Source organism: Oncorhynchus mykiss, chromosome 10, assembly GCF_057628025.1.
Source record: "Oncorhynchus mykiss isolate SJ-2025 chromosome 10, ASM5762802v1, whole genome shotgun sequence".
NCBI lineage: Eukaryota > Metazoa > Chordata > Actinopteri > Salmoniformes > Salmonidae > Oncorhynchus > Oncorhynchus mykiss.
The window spans coordinates 71590731-71606755 of record NC_143031.1 but is presented as its reverse complement, the minus strand read 5'-3'; the positions used below and the strand labels follow the sequence as shown (position 1 = coordinate 71606755).

Sequence of the window (16025 nt, the reverse complement as noted above, 5' to 3'; positions counted from 1 at the left end):
ACACAAGAAGATCTAAATGGATATCCCCATGAAACTGATTGAGATCAAATGGTTGGTATGCAGATGAATTATCCTTCACAATTGACAGTGAGATATATGGAGTGAGGGTGACGATAAAAATCTGTGTGTAAAGTCGAGGTAAAGAAACACGTGCACATAACGTGATTCAGATCTCTGGGCGAAAGGGATCCGGGAGTCGAGACGGTAAAGTTTACATACGGATCCGCAGCCTCGGCCGTGTCAAGAATACTTTCGTTATATTGTAATGTTTATATGTGTCCACAGGGTGGCAGTGTAGACTTTGAATCTGTTTTAATAATGTTGGCGGGAGCTATCAATAATATATTAATTATACTGTCATGCTTATCTGTATCCACAAGATGTCACTGTAAGCTTCGAACCGATTTTAATAATGGCGGGGAAGCTAAATCATCGTTACTGCGCTTACGTATGAGGTGTTCATTTGCTCAAGTCTATGACCAATTGGGCTATAGGCATGATGGCATTATAATATAACTGTTCAAATGTTTATATGCATCGAATGCACTTTTCAACCTTGAATACATTTAATAGGCAATTAATTTGTGGTTAGGATATTTACAGTAAACTCATTAAATAGATCAATCTTCTCCTGAATTTGAGGCTCACAAATTGAGGTTCATGGTCACTACAGTTAGCAAGTCTTTACAGTTATCCCCCGGTCTCCTTTTCAATACAAACCCATCAACTGAATAGGAAACCTGATGCGGTCTTTCTCGATTAATATGGAACCGGCCAGACTCCTCACCTCAGAGTGCTAAGCATTAAACGAGTTTAGAACCATTAACCTTTTATCGCAGTGGGCTAAATCAGGGTCACGCAGTGATTCTTGGTAGTCTTAAACAAATCTACTTAGAAACAGAAGAATGCACCTCACACACACAGTTATGGGCTTTAAAAAAAGAAGACACCTGTACCATGTCAGATATAGACTTGAAATGTATTCGATTTTGAGTTTGCATCCCAAAATTACACTTCATCACAGAAGGCTGAAATATAACAAAACGTTTTTGGCATAGAAACACTGTTGTTTTTTAATCGTCTTCATTAATTATGAAATTATGACAAATATTAACATTCCACCCATGAGGCAACTACAGGGTGCTTTTGGTCATTGACTGGAGGAAAGGGCTAGTACAATGTGGTTGATATCAGAGTCTCGCAGTAAATAACTTCACTGTTTGCTGAGGCTGAGTACATTCTCCTACTCGCCCCACTCTCAGCGCATCATATAAATCTGGCCAGTGGAATAGCTGGCAGACAGCGTACCGTAGCCGGCTACGGTACTCTGACCTCAATTTCATTACTTTCTGTCTGTGTCCCAATTGGCACCATACTCCCTATGTAAGTGAACTGTTTTTGACCAGGGCCCTGGAATAGTAGTGCACTATATATAGGGAATGGGGTGCCATTTAAGATGTACTTCTCTCTCTCTCAAAGCAAAGTAATGAATGATGGTTTAGAGCTGAAGTGGTCATTAATATTGCCTGTGTATCCTGATACTCTTCCTTTCACTTTCTTCTTTCATCAGTGACAACTGATTACTGTTAACCCATCATGGCACTTCAGTTCACTGATTGTAAAGGGATAGATTATAGATCAGGGGTCAGGGGTCACTGATGAAAGAAGTCAGTGAAATGAAGAGTAATGGGATTGCTGTTAACCCATCATGTCAGTTCAGTGATTGTAAAGGGACAGATTATAGAGGTATCTTCTTCTACTTTGTGTATGACATGTTTTCTTTTTGCCTCTTTTCTAAGCCTTTCTAGTTTACAATCTGGGAGAGTAGCCTAGTTGTCTCTGGCCCTGTTAAGCTCGGGCAGCGCCCGACCGACCTTCTCCATTTTTATAATAAGGTGATAGACTGAATGTCATTTGTCCTGCTGCTTGTCCCACTGCTCCCTCATTTACATACAATTCAATTCATTTAGCAGTCCCTTTTCATAGCATCAACTGCTGCTGGCCTTGAAGGTCAGTATCTGTCTGATAAAAGACATCACAAAATACCCTGTATTAGGCCTACATTCTAGGATATAGACATTTTAGGGTATAGAGATGTATTAGCTACACACATACACACACACACACGTACACACAATTACACTTCTCTCACACACATACACACACACTCTCTGTGATGTTAAAATATTAATGAAGCACATGCAGTGGCTGGATCAATAGGGTGGGCAACTTTCCCAGTCTGTACAGGTTGGCTGTGCTACAGTAGATTCCACTTTGTACCACCGACCAGATGGATGACGATATTAATAGTTCATATAGCTGGGAATGAGGCCCCTGCAAATGTCTCTGCTATTGACCACACACACATACACACACACACACACACAAACACACACACACACACACACACACACACACACACACACACACACACACACACACACACACACACACACACACACACACACACACACACACACACAGAGAGAGACACACACACATACACACACAGAGAGAGAGACACACACACATACACACACAGAGAGAGAGACACACACACAGACAACTTTTAGTTGGGTAGTCTATATTATCCCAGCCGTGGGTTTGAAATATGATGTAATTGTATATGTCATTGTACTTCCTTAACCTCTAACAGAATCGATTGCTTTAATAAACCCTCTACTGGAAGCCCATTCTGTTGATTGAACACTCAAACATTCTAAAAGGAATCCACTCTTCATGTTGTATTATAGAAGATACGGTATTATGACATGTACATGCATTCTGTTCTGACGTGTCGCCACGCTGCATGGCCCATTCATACCCGACCTCTACTATTGTGACATCCACCAAAGGGAAGAGAATAAAGTCTGTCACGCGGGCGCGCTCTGCTTCTCACCACTGACTGCTGCACACGGAGGAAACGGTACGCTGCTCTCTCTCGGGCTGTGCTCAGACCCTATCTCTTATCTCACCCGCCCTCAGTCTGTTTACACGCAAAACAGTCCGTTGTTGACTGGAATACGATACGAAGATCCTGCTACTAGGCAGGTTTTCTACAAGTGTTCTACTGCTCAGTATGCCAGAACGCATGGACTAATTTAACGACGATGGCTTCGTTGCGAATGGTCGCCAAACTCCGGGCTGGAGTTGTCGGATGTACTAAACCGTTCCGCTACGCACTCAAAACAACCCGATCTCCGGTGAAATTACTGCATACGGTAAACTGAAACTACTGTGTGGGAGTAGTGAAAGGAGAGTGCTACACTGTAGCAATACTTTATAGATGGGACCGTCGCGTCGTTATGTAGACATCCAAACTAGGGTGTTGTGTCTTCACAAGTTTTGCACACTAGTCTGTTATTGTAGGCCTGCACTGTACATGCTCTGTTGGTTTGGGAAACCGGTAGAGTTCTAATGAACTGTCAAACCGTGAGAATGTTGAGCGAGGGTGTCATGCACGTCGCTGTTTCAAAGATTTTAGTCTTCGTTTCCATCTTAAACTGCACTACTTTGAAGTACACTAGATTGTAACAGAATTACAGATCCTTGAACTAATCAATAGGCCTACCGTGAAAAAGATATAGGCAGTCTAGAGAACACAGTGATGCATTTCAATCAGCAATGCATTGAATCAAGAGAGGGTTTTCCCTTTCATTCCATCACGTCTTGACATGTTGTTAAATGAGGACTAAATAGCTTTCCTCTCTCTGAATATAGTCATATAATGTAGTGAAACTGAATGCAGAAGACCGGTTGGGGATCACACACACACACACACCCTTCCTTGAATTGAATGATTCTCTCTCTCTGTCTCTTTGTCCTCCTTTTCCCCTCTTGTTCTCATTAGCTTCAGATGACTGCACTAAAGTGTCACCTATCCCATGCATAATTAATAAGTTACTGTAAGAGCTCAGTGATTTCCCAACTAGAATATCAACACCATGTCACCCAGAGTGTTGGCATGACAATGAATAATAATACCTAGTCCCCAAGGGCTAATGAGGACACTAATGAGGTTCTTCTCCAAGTTAATGAAGAATGCAATGTGAATTATGTGAAACCTCACCCGTTTGTCAGATTAATATAAACATTGTGTGTGTGTGTGTGTGTGTGTGTGTGATGTCTGGCCTCCTTAATGTTTCATTAGAATGATGGCCGTCTGGCAGACACCAGTCAGCAAAGCACAAGAGTGTTGTTAAGGAAGGTGCAGCCAGCCTTCCAATAGGATAGGATGTCTTGGCCCGGGGCCTGAGGGGTCATTTAGTGTGCTTTGATCCCAGTAGACGTGTCCCTGTACCACCCATACCTTACTACTGCTGCTGTGCTGTATCTCTGTCTCTCTCTGACCCTGCACTTCACTTCGGTCATTCTGTGGGGAATTACATTTGTGCAACGTCATCACATATGGTGAATAAACTAAGTGTACAAAATATTCCATGACACAGACTGACCAGGTGAATCCAGGTGACAAGCTATGATCCCTTATTGATGTCGCTTGTTAAATCCACTTCAATCAGTGTTGACGAAGGGGAGGAGTCAGGTTAAATAAGGATTTTTTTTAAGCCTTGAGACAATTGAGAATGTCTGCCATTCAGAGGGTGAATGGGCAAGGCAAAATATTTAAGTGCCTTGGAATGGGGTATGGTAGTAGGTGTCAAGAACTGCAACGCTGCTGGGTTTTTCACGCTGAGCAGTTTCTTCTTTGTCTCAAGAATGGTCCACCACCCAAAGGACATCCAGCCAACTTTACACAACTGTGGGAAGGAAGCATTGGAGTCATGGGCCAGCATCCCTGTGGAATGTTTTCAACACCTTGTAGAGTCAATGCCCCGACGAATTGAAGCTGTTCTGAGGACAAAAGGTGGGGGTGGTGTTACTCTATTTTAGGAAGGTGTTCCTAATGTGAGGGTATACTCAGTGTACAATTAACCCACATTTTCTACACAGCACCACACATCACTGTCAATCAGAATGGAAGGGGGAGTTGACTTTTCATAGTCACACATCAATGACTATCACCACAGAACATCTGGGTAGATTGATACTCTTATGAACGCAGCCCGGCTTCTGGAGGGGGAAGGTCCTTAAAGTGTAACAGTATAACTTTATACCGTCCCCTCGCCCATACCCGGGCGCGAACCAGGGACCCTCTGCACACATCAACAACAGCATCGTTAAACATCGCTCCACAAAAGCCGTGGCCCTTGCAGAGCAAGGGGAACTACTACTTCAAGGTCTCAGAGCAAGTGACGTCACCGATTGAAACGCTATTTAGCGCGCACCACTGCTAACTAGCTAGCCTTTTCACATCCGTTACCCCCCCCCCCCCCCCCCACCACCAGACACTGACAGATGCACACACACTGTTTATCTGCTCCTGACAGGCCCTCTTGTCTGATGAGTCAGTGTGTAATTGAGAGGCTTTTATCCATCTAGAGCCGTGATTGGAGGGAATTACAGGAGTCAGTCGTCCAATCACTAGATCTGACTGGCTGCCCATCTATCTGTTTGTCAGGGTCGTGTTCAGCAGGGAACCGTTTGTGTAATTAATGCTTGGATAAGCTTATTTACTAATATGTATTGATTTATTTTCCCCTCTTTATGCGGTGCGCGCTGCACCGAACACCGATTGGAATTATCACAGTGAATGATTTTAATGTTTATGTGTCAATTAATCCCGTAAGGGATGGGTTGCCAACTGGTGATTTGACACGAAAATAAAATGTCACTCATTCATTCATACATTGTCTTCTCAATGGACAATATGGGTAGTAGCTTATCCCCTGGTCTCCTTTTCAAAACATATCCACCAACTGAATAGGACCCCTGATGCGATCTTTCTTGATTTAATATGGAACAGGCCAGACTCCTCACCTTAGAGTGCTGAGCATTAAAAGAGTTTAAAATCCAGAAGTGCGTTATTAGCTACCGCAGACTGCAGTTAAAGGATGTCGTGTTTGGAAATGAAAACCCCTGGGGATATTTTTAACTGGATGTATTAGTCATTGTAGCTTGCATGATTCCAGACTGTCAGTGCCACTTCCCATCTTTATCTGCCTTTGTGAAACAAGAGCACTTTGGTTCGACCCAGATAAGCTAACATGAAAAATGCTGAGTTGAGGAGTAACGGGGTATATGGAAATGGGCCGTATATGTCCTTCAATATGCCCTTAGACATGTCCAGGGGGTATAAGCCAAACATTAACAGCAGGAAGCTAGGAGCTTGGTTCTACTCTGCTCTCCTCTCTCTCTCTGCTCTCCTCTCTCTCTCTCTGCTCTCCTCTCTCTCTCTCTCTGCTCTCCTCTCTCTCCCTCTCTGCTCTCCTCTCTCTCTCTCTCTCTCTCTCTCTCTCTCTCTCTCTCTCTCTCTGCTCTCCTCTCTCTCTCGCTCTCTCTCTGCTCTCCTCCCTCTCTCTCTCTCTTCTCTCTCTCTCTCTCTCTGCTCTCTCTCTCTCTCTCTCTCTCTCTCTCTCTCTCTCTCTCTCTCTCTCTCTCTCTCTCTCTCTCTCTCTCTCTCTCTCTCTCTCTCTCTCTCTCTCTCTCTCTCTCTCTCTCTCTCTCTCTCTCTCTCTCTCTCTCTCTCTCTCTCTCTCTCTCTCTCTCTCTCTCTCTCTCTCTCTCTCTCTCTCTCTCTCTCTCTCTCTCTCTGTGTGTGTGTCTTTCTATCTGTGGCTATTAAATCAATGATGACGCAGATAGATGATGATGATAATAATAATAATAGGAAAAATAATAATACTCAATGAGTAATAACAATGAACAGGACAATACAGAAAGAAATGAATGAGGACAACAATGAAATAGTTAAGAAAGAGCGTTAGCAATGTTGTTATGGGCGTGGCAGGAGGTTCCATATACTGCAGGTAATCTGGCACAAAGAGGTCTCTCTCTCAGCACACCCCACACTGCAACAATGTGTGGTGGCTTTAGCAACACGGGTCATATTTCACTCCAGTATGACAGTAATTGGGAGACTGGGGAGCCAGAGCACCATGGTATCTAAACCACTCAACCACTCTATCCATCCATTGTTATTCTAGCCATCCATGCTGCCTTTTGCATGGCATTTGCCTGAGGCCTGAAGATATAGTAACTCCTTTGTCAGATCTCAATTGGATAAAATCGGCTGTTGTATAGTGGACTGTCATTTTAAAGGTTTATGGCTGCATATTGCTACCACTGCACTCCCATATTCCTGCTTTATAACCAGAGCCTATTGGGGATTTATCCTGATTTCATGGGAAATGTGGGTTGCCAAATAATATTCTCCAAAAAGCCAGGAGAATGGAGTTGTAATTTCACTCGCTGCTTAACTGTTGGCCCACACAACAACAAACTATGAGGATGGTAATGATGGATGTTCCTATTAATCTGTATTGTGAGAGTGAGTGAGACCCCCCCCCAACCCCCCATGAGTGGGCAGCTGCAGAGCAAGAACTAGCCAGCTCACTGTCACTAATTCACCTCCAGCTAGAGCAGACTTGTCAGAACCCATTAGTTGTAGTATCCAGCCTTATTCCACACTCAATGTAACCAACATTGCTTTCTTCAGTTCTATACAGCCTCCTAGTCAAGTGTCCATCCTGCTATTCCATTTGTGTAACCATCATTGTTTTGCTCAGGTCTGCACCACTAGTGTAACGATTGTGGTTGGTGGAAAAAGGAGTAGACCAAGATGCAGCGTGGTACGTGTTCATGGTAAATGTAATGAAGAAACTGAACACTAGAACAAAAACAACAACAAAGCGGAAACAAACGAAACAGTTCCGTCTGGTGCAGACACACAAAGACGGAAAACAACTACCCACAAATCATAGTGGGAACACAGGCTACCTAAGTATGGTTCTCAATCAGAGACCACGATTGACAGCTCCCTCTGATTGGGAACCATACCAGGCCAAAAGCAGAAATACAAAACATAGAACAAAAACATAGAATGCCCACCCCAACTCACACCCTAACCAACCTAAAACAGAGACATAAAAAGGAACTAAGGTCAGGACGTGACAACTAGCTTCAATCACGTAGGCCTTTAAATGCCTTGCAGATCTTAGGCCATTGAACCTTTTAAACCATCCTCCTAGTAACAAAAATATCCATTGTAGTCCGAGGCCAAATACAAACTATTAGTCTAGACTTGATTCATCGCACCCTGGATTTTACAATGCCCAGGGAATCGATGTAATGAATGCGGTGTGTCCGTTTAGAGACTCTTCATTAGTATTCCCTTCCCCCATCGGACCGCACCACACTCCTTTATTATAGGTAGGGAGTAGGGATGTGTCCCAAATGGCACCCTATTACCTATTTAGTGCACTTTTTTCTCTTTTTTGACTGTTTATTCAGTTTTACACACAAGACAACACAAAACAATATTAATAATATACTCAACTAGAAAAAATATGATTTTTCTTACATTTTTTTTTAACCTTTTTAAAGATACTGTACTTTAGACAAGTTAAACACACCGGGCAGAAGGCTACAAAGGTTAAAGGGCAATCTGTAGTACTGGGACAGAGCAAACACCATTGTTCCTGTAAACAGTCAAGGGATGGGGGTGGAGAAATGCAACCACTCACAGACAGTCATGGCCACAGACCGACCATCCACAAATAAAGTTTACAATGCTTTAAAATAAAAAATGAATAATAATTGTATGTAAGCGTGAACAAAATTTTAAAAAACAACAAAAAAAAAACAGGGCAAAACAAGCTCACATTTTAGTCTCTGACCGGGCAAGATGAACAAGGCATCCGCAGGTCAATCAATAAGCACATCATCTTCACCTTAATGCCCCCCCCCCCCCCCCCCCCACCCCAAAAAAAAACTACAAAGAAAGGCTCATCCAGCCTTTAAGTCACAGGGGAGTCAAATACAGACTTATTTTAGTATTAATTGGAATGCCGTCAGAGGATGGACTGTTTAAAGTAAGACCGGAATGGAGCCCAAGCCTCATAAAACAGTTTGGGGTTCCCACGTTCCCACTGGATTCTTGATAGGGGGGTACCTATGGGCAGTACTCCAAAAAGGGCTGTAAGGGGAGACGGATCTATAACAGTGTCATATTTATCAGAGAAACATTTAAATATGAATTCCCAGAAACCTGACAGTTTAGCCCCAAAACATGTACTCAACAGTGTAGCTGGTTCCATTTTACATCTGACACCGGTAGGATCAAAATCAGAGAATATTCTTCCAAGTTTGGCCCCGGACCAGTGGATACGGTGAGCCACCTTGAATTGAATGAGGCTGTGTCTAGTGCTAAAAGAGGACGACTGCACCCTGTGCAGCACAGATTCCCAGATGTCTTCCCCAAGTTCCTCCCCCAAATCCTTTTCCCATCAAGTCTTTAAAGACACCAAATAGGGGTTCTGTAAGTCATTAATGATTGCATATACATCTGAAATTGCGCCCCTAGTAAGCTTGTTCAGCTCAAAAATGCTCTCTATAGCTGTATTCGCGGGCCTATGGGGAAATTCAGGTGTGTTAGCTCTGACAAAGTTCCTAGTCTGGAGAAAGTGGAAAAAGTGGGATTGGGGGAGGTTGAACTTTTCCTGTAGCTGAGCAAAAGAGGCCAATGTATCATCAAAGAATAATTGGGCTAGCGAGGAGAGGCCTAGTGAGTGCCAGATGGCAAAAGCCCCATCATTCAAAGTTGGAGGAAATAAAATGTTCTGATTGATTGGGCCTGATAGAGAAAAGCCTCGGAGGCTAAAGGCAAAACGGAACTAATTCCAAATTTCAAGAGACTGCTTTACAATTGGGTTGACACACCTTTTGCCTAGGGACACTGGGACTTTCTACCAATCCGTGTTACCTTTCCATCCAAAATAAAATACATGAATGTTTGATCCAGTGAATTAAAAAAAGATTTTGGAATAAAAATGGGTAAACATTTGAAATAAAATAAAAAAAATGTGGGCAACACATTCATTTTAGTGACATTTATCCTTCCAATAAGAGAGAGGTAGCAAATTCCAAAAAGTAAAAGATTGTTTCAAACTGTCTGCTAGAGCAACAAAGTTTTCCTGAAACAAATTTGAATATTTCCTTGTCACTAACTCCCAAGTAGGTGAATTGATCCCGGACAATCCTAAACTGAATACTTGTAAAAGAGCACTTTAAAGCAGCCTTATTTACAGGAAAAAGCTCACTCTTGCCTAGATTCAGCTTGTACCCTGAGATTGATCCAAACGTTTTAAGAACAGATAAGGCACGTGGCAATAAGGTATCAGGGTTGAAGATGAACAAAAGGAGGTTGTCAGCATATATCAAAACGTTCTGCTCTAAGCCCGTCCTGATTATACCTTGAATGGCATCATTAGAGCGTAGTACAATGGTGAGAGGCTCGATTGCCAAAGCAAACAGCAAGGGGGAGAGTGGACAACCCTGTCTGGATCCGCGGTGCTTTAGTACACTACTTTTGACCAGAGCCCAACAGTTGGGACTCAGCCTAGCAGAAGATGGATGGTGGGACGTCACTCAGGCAGAGAGGTTTATGTGTCTACTGTGCTCCCATTCTGTGTCAATACCATTCTCTGTGACTGCATCACTACTCGTCTTTGTGAGAGGAATTGACGTGTTGAACACACCGAACTGTCTGTTCAAACAGCTAAAACACAGCTCAGACACCCATACATACCCCACAAGACATGCCACCAGGGGTCTCTTCACAGTCACCAAGTCCAGAATATAATAGACTCTGGGAACCGCACAGTATTACATAGAGCCATGACTACATGGAACTCTCTTCCACATCAAGTAACTCAAGCAAGCAGTAAAATCGGTTTTAAAAAGCACAAAGTGCACTGTGAAGACACACACACACACTGTAATATTGTAGTATTGTGGATATTATATTGTAGATTTGTAGTATTAGAGTAATGATGTAATTATGTGTTGTAACTGTTTAATCCTGTTTGGAACCTTGGCAGCAGCTGATGGGGATCCTAATGTTTAAATACTAAATGGACATTAATACCTACTATTTCATAAATGGGTTGTGACAGAAAAACTGAGTGGTGATATCCCCCGAGAGGCTATTTGTTGCCAGTTTCCATGGGATTTCAGTCCTGTGGTATCCAGTAGAGGCTCAGTTTCCATAGGATTTCAGTCCTGTGGTGTCCAGTAGAGGCTCAGTTTCCATAGGATTTCAGTCCTGTGGTATCCAGTAGAGGCTCAGTTTCCATAGGATTTCAGTCCTGTGGTATCCAGTAGAGGCTCAGCTTCCATATGATTTCAGTCCTGTGATATCCAGTAGAGGCTCAGTTTCCATAGGATTTCAGTCCTGTGGTATCCAGTAGAGGCTCAGTTTCCATAGGATTTCAGTCCTGTGGTATCCAGTAGAGGCTCAGTTTCCATAGGATTTCAGTCCTGTGGTATCCAGTAGAGGCTCAGTTTCCATAGGATTTCAGTCCTGTGGTATCCAGTAGAGGCTCAGCTTCCATATGATTTCAGTCCTGTGGTATCCAGTAGAGGCTCAGTTTCCATAGGATTTCAGTCCTGTGGTATCCAGTAGAGGCTCAGTTTCCATAGGATTTCAGTCCTGTGGTATCCAGTAGAGGCTCAGCTTCCATATGATTTCAGTCCTGTGGTATCCAGTAGAGGCTCAGTTTCCATAGGATTTCAGTCCTGTGGTATCCAGTAGAGGCTCAGTTTCCATAGGATTTCAGTCCTGTGGTATCCAGTAGAGGCTCAGTTTCCATAGGATGTCAGTCCTGTGGTATCCAGTAGAGGCTCCGTTTCCATAGGATTTCAGTCCTGTGGTATCCAGTAGAGGCTCAGTTGAGGAACTATTGAGATGCATTCTCCTCCAATTGGAGTTTCTGCCGTTTTGAAGCTCTTTACCTCAGGGAATTAAAATTCAAAGACTGTAAAATGGGTTTTGCCTGTCCATATTCTAACCTTCAGAATGATACACTGGTGTTAAAGATTTGATCAGATATAGTTAGCCTACAACAAAGAGGAATTACAACAGTAGTGACATAAACATACTATTTTCAGGGAATGTCAAGTAGTCTTGGACGGCATACCGTGTATTGGGGTTATTTTAAAGTACCGACGGTATGCTTTTCAATACCGCCAATTAAAAACATTTCTATTGTATGTTTACAAATGGCACAGGGAACAACCGTGACAATTCACTGTTGAGCAGCACAAGATAGGTGATTCACTACTAATGTTTGCCTGCTAAATATCTTAACTAGAAGTGAACTATCTAACTATTTTCTCCAGCTCAGAGCTCCAGCTATACATTTGGTTTGCTAACTTGCTAGCTATAGGTGGCTAGCTTGCAAGATCACCCTGTGTTATAGAAGTTCACAAACACTCTCTTGAAAAGTTGTCTAAACTGTCACCCAACAGAGAAGAATGTCTTATTGCCTCAGTGTCAGATTGCTGTCCGGCTGGCTGGCTGGCTGGCTGGCGCTCTGTGGCTAAATCTGCTCCCTCACTCCTGTCAGTCAGCCAGTGTCACAGTAACCACTATCTTAAGGAGCACCCTGTTTGGGTAAGAATTAATATGAACATGCAGTGCTTGACTTGGGCTGGAGCTGTCCGGAGCGCTGTACCAACGATAGACCACAGCCTGTCATTTCAAATGGGAACAAATGAGCCATAGTGGTGGGTAGAACAAGCAAGGAGGTGGGCAGAGCCAAGCACGAGCTAGTGAGATCCTATTGGTGCGTTCTAGCATGGATTTGCATATTTCCATTTGAACACCTACTCTGTGAGGTGCGCGTGCGCAATAACTCAATTCACCTTTGCGCTTCTAAACAACGTCATTTTTTGAAACTGGCAAAGGGTAAAGTCTACAAAACATAGTCCACTCTGTTCATAACAGATTATATTTTTGGGAACAGAACTATATTCAGATCAAATGTTTCATCGTTGAGTAAATGATCAGAATGTCGGCCCAGATCCATCTCATTCCATCTTCTCCCACTGCTGTTCACTGGGCTTCCTCTCACTAACATATCTGCAGGGTTTCCTAAACTCAGTCCGATGGGTTCTGATGGGGGTACAACAGTTGAACTAAACTCATGGGGAATTTAAGTTATATTCTTCAAGAATAAATAGTTACATATCGTTAACGTATAAGTCCAAAAATGAAAATAGCAACTGCAGATTGCCCCTTTTTTTAAAAACTATGATTACCTATCTATTAATGAAACACTGATGTCAGTAGGGAATGTATCTCTGACGGGAGGTGCACTGACACACATTCTCAATGACCATGGCTAGCTGTCACCCTGCTCCTAATCAATTCCAGATATTCCAGATTTGTATTGGTGAATCTGAATCCATGATGAAGGGTGAGGAGTAATGAGTCAGCTCAATGATTGGCCAAAAATCAAGGAATAGAATCGGATTGACACTCCGTAAATGCTACTGATGAGAACAGATCAGTTAAATGAATGCTCTTTGAAATGTCAAGTAGCCCAGGGCCCTGTATTCATAAAGCATCACAGTCATAGGAGTGCTGATCTAGGATCAGGTTCCCCCTGTCCATGTGATCTTATGAGTGCTGATCCTAGATACTCTGAGAGCCTGGGGTCTTTTCAAATCAGAGTAAATTGTTCCTGTTTTGTAGACACCTTTTGTCTCTCAGCTCTCACTTTTGACTTTGTGTAGTAGACTTGGACTGCCATAGTTATCACTACGCAGCAGTGGAGGCTGCTGAGGGGAGGACGGCTCATAATAATGCCTGGAATGGTATCAAACGTGTGCTTGATACCATTCCATTGAATCCATTCCAGCCATTACTATGAGCCGTCCTCCGCTCAGCAGCCTCCACTGCTATGCAGGTTAGCGGGTTTGTGTGGTCAACCTGCTATCGTTGTTTAGGCCTATAACTAAGGAGTTAAAAGGACATAGCTGGTTCAGCTGCTCTATTAGAATGGAACCTTTTTCTGCCAAGCGTGATAACTAGTTTAATTTGCATATACATTTTGGAATGAATCTAAAATGTTTTATTGAAGATCTTGGAACGCAGGCAAGGTTATGCGACAAGTATGCACACTGTTCTACAATGGTTATTTTATGCTCTCATATGCCATGCTACCAACTGACTGACAGTCTGAATGTACCTCGAATAACTCAAGGAAGGAAGCTGACAAGCCAGAAAAGTGCTTGTCATTTCCCGCCTGTAACTGTCATTGTTAGAGGCAGGCCACTGGCCATCCAATGTGCAGTTCCATGTTTTAAGAGGAATCTCCTGAAAGAATATCTATTTGTGAAAAATGAAAAGGTGGATTCTCTTCAGTTTTTCAATCTCCTTTGGGTAGCAATTGACAGTGACACTTTCCAAAATCAAATCAAGTTTATTGGTCACATACACACATTTAGCAGATGTTATTACGGGTGTAGCGAAATGCTTGTGTTCCTAGTTCCTAGTTCCAACAGTACAGTAGTATCTAACAATACACAAATCTAAAAGTTAAAGTATGCAATTAAGAAATATATAAATATCAGGACGAGCAATGTTGGAGTGGCATAAACTAAATACAGTAGAATAGAATACTATATTTACATATGAGAGGAGTAACGCAGTATGTAAACATTATTAAAGTGGCCAGTGATTCCATGTCTCTGTATATAGGGCAGCAGCCTCTAAGGTGCAGGGTTGAGTAACCGGGTGGTAGCCGGCTCGTGATTGCTGATGAATATGTTTGTGTGGTTTTGGTAAGAAAGGGTGAGTTGTTATGAAACCCACTTATCTAGGCCTAGCTACCTGCCAGTTATCTACTAGTCACTTACCCACTTCTATTCCTGACACACGCTTAATATATTGTTGATCTACTCTGCATTTCAACTAGGACTTGAATACAGCAGCTGACCCTTAGCTACTGCAGTCTGTTGTCTTAACAGTAACCTCCCTGTAAAGAGGAATAAAAACTCTTCAAGTTCCAGCTCTCTATCATTTCTGCTTTATCACCATGTCCTCTGAAGTATGCAGAGCACTCGCTTGGAGAGCTGTCATGGGGAGGACGTCCTATACTCATCCAACCTGCTTGACTGTTACATCCGCCTCGCTCTGCATGCTGCCTTTCCCTTTTTCTTTCTTTTAGTCTTTCTGCTCTCGCTCTCTCTCTCCTCGCTCTCTCTCTCTCTCTCTCTCCCCTCTCTCTCTCTCTCTCTCTCTCTCTCCTCTCTCTCTCTCTCTCCTTGCTCTCTCTCTCTCTCTCTCTCTCTCTCTCTCCTTGCTCTCTCTCCTCGCTCTCTCTCCTCGCTCTCTCTCCTCGCTCTCTCTCCTCGCTCTCTCTCTCTCTCTCTCTCTCTCTCCTTCTCTCTCCATGTTCTCACTCAGCTGTCTTTCCAATCGTTGCCCACTCTCCTTCTCTCTCCATGTTCTCACAGCTGCATTTTCCAATTGTTGCCCCCTCCCCCCCTCTCTCTCTCCCACTCTCTTTCGCTCACCCTCCCTCTTTTTCTCTCTAAGAGAATGTTGTGGAAAGGAAAGCGAGAAGATAAATGCCTTGACTCAAATCACTTTCATGGTACAGTGCAGCCTGAGCTCATGACAGCAGCCGGTAATTTGGTTTCTCCATCCCTCTGTTTTTCATCCCTGGCCCCTAGAACTGTTTATTACATGGGAACCATTCAGAAGGTCAAGTAGGGGGTGCTTGTATTTGTCCTGTTTCACACGTGCAAATGTCTAACCTGTACAGTGTAATGAAATTGAAATGTTTTTTTTTTGCATATCCAACTTCCCATGAGACACCCTCTAGAGTGGGGTCACGGCCAGGGGATCAGCCACTCATGATGGCGACCCTGGAGCAACTAGGGTTAAGTGCCTTGCTCAAGGGCAGATCGACCAATGCTTCACGTAGTCGGCTTCACGTAGTCGGCTTCACGTAGTCGGCTTCACGTAGTCGGCTCAGGGATTTGAACCAGCTTGGCCTGCCATGCAGTTTCCTCGTGGAATGCAAATGCCGATTACTGATTTGTTATGAGAACTTGAAACCGGCCCTAATTAATCGGCCATGGCGGTTAATCGGTCGACCTCTACTTGATATTGGTGG

The 16025-nt window shown here is 43.3% G+C and overlaps 1 protein-coding gene across 3 annotated transcripts in view; it reads left to right on the top strand.

Annotated features, from left to right (window-relative positions):
- The first annotated feature begins 2781 nt into the window (after window positions 1–2781).
- The window catches only part of LOC110516757 (calcium uniporter protein, mitochondrial), a 26545-nt gene continuing 13301 nt past the window's right edge, over window positions 2782–16025 (top strand). Inside the window, exon 1 of one of the 3 annotated variants that reach the window (XM_036933780.2) lies at window positions 2782–3221. In XM_036933780.2, the coding sequence (XP_036789675.2) occupies window positions 3111–3221 (111 nt within the window). In that variant the 5' untranslated portion in view covers window positions 2782–3110. The remainder of the gene's footprint in view (window positions 3222–16025) is intronic. The other 2 variants (XM_036933779.2, XM_090187768.1) reach the window with 2 other exon arrangements.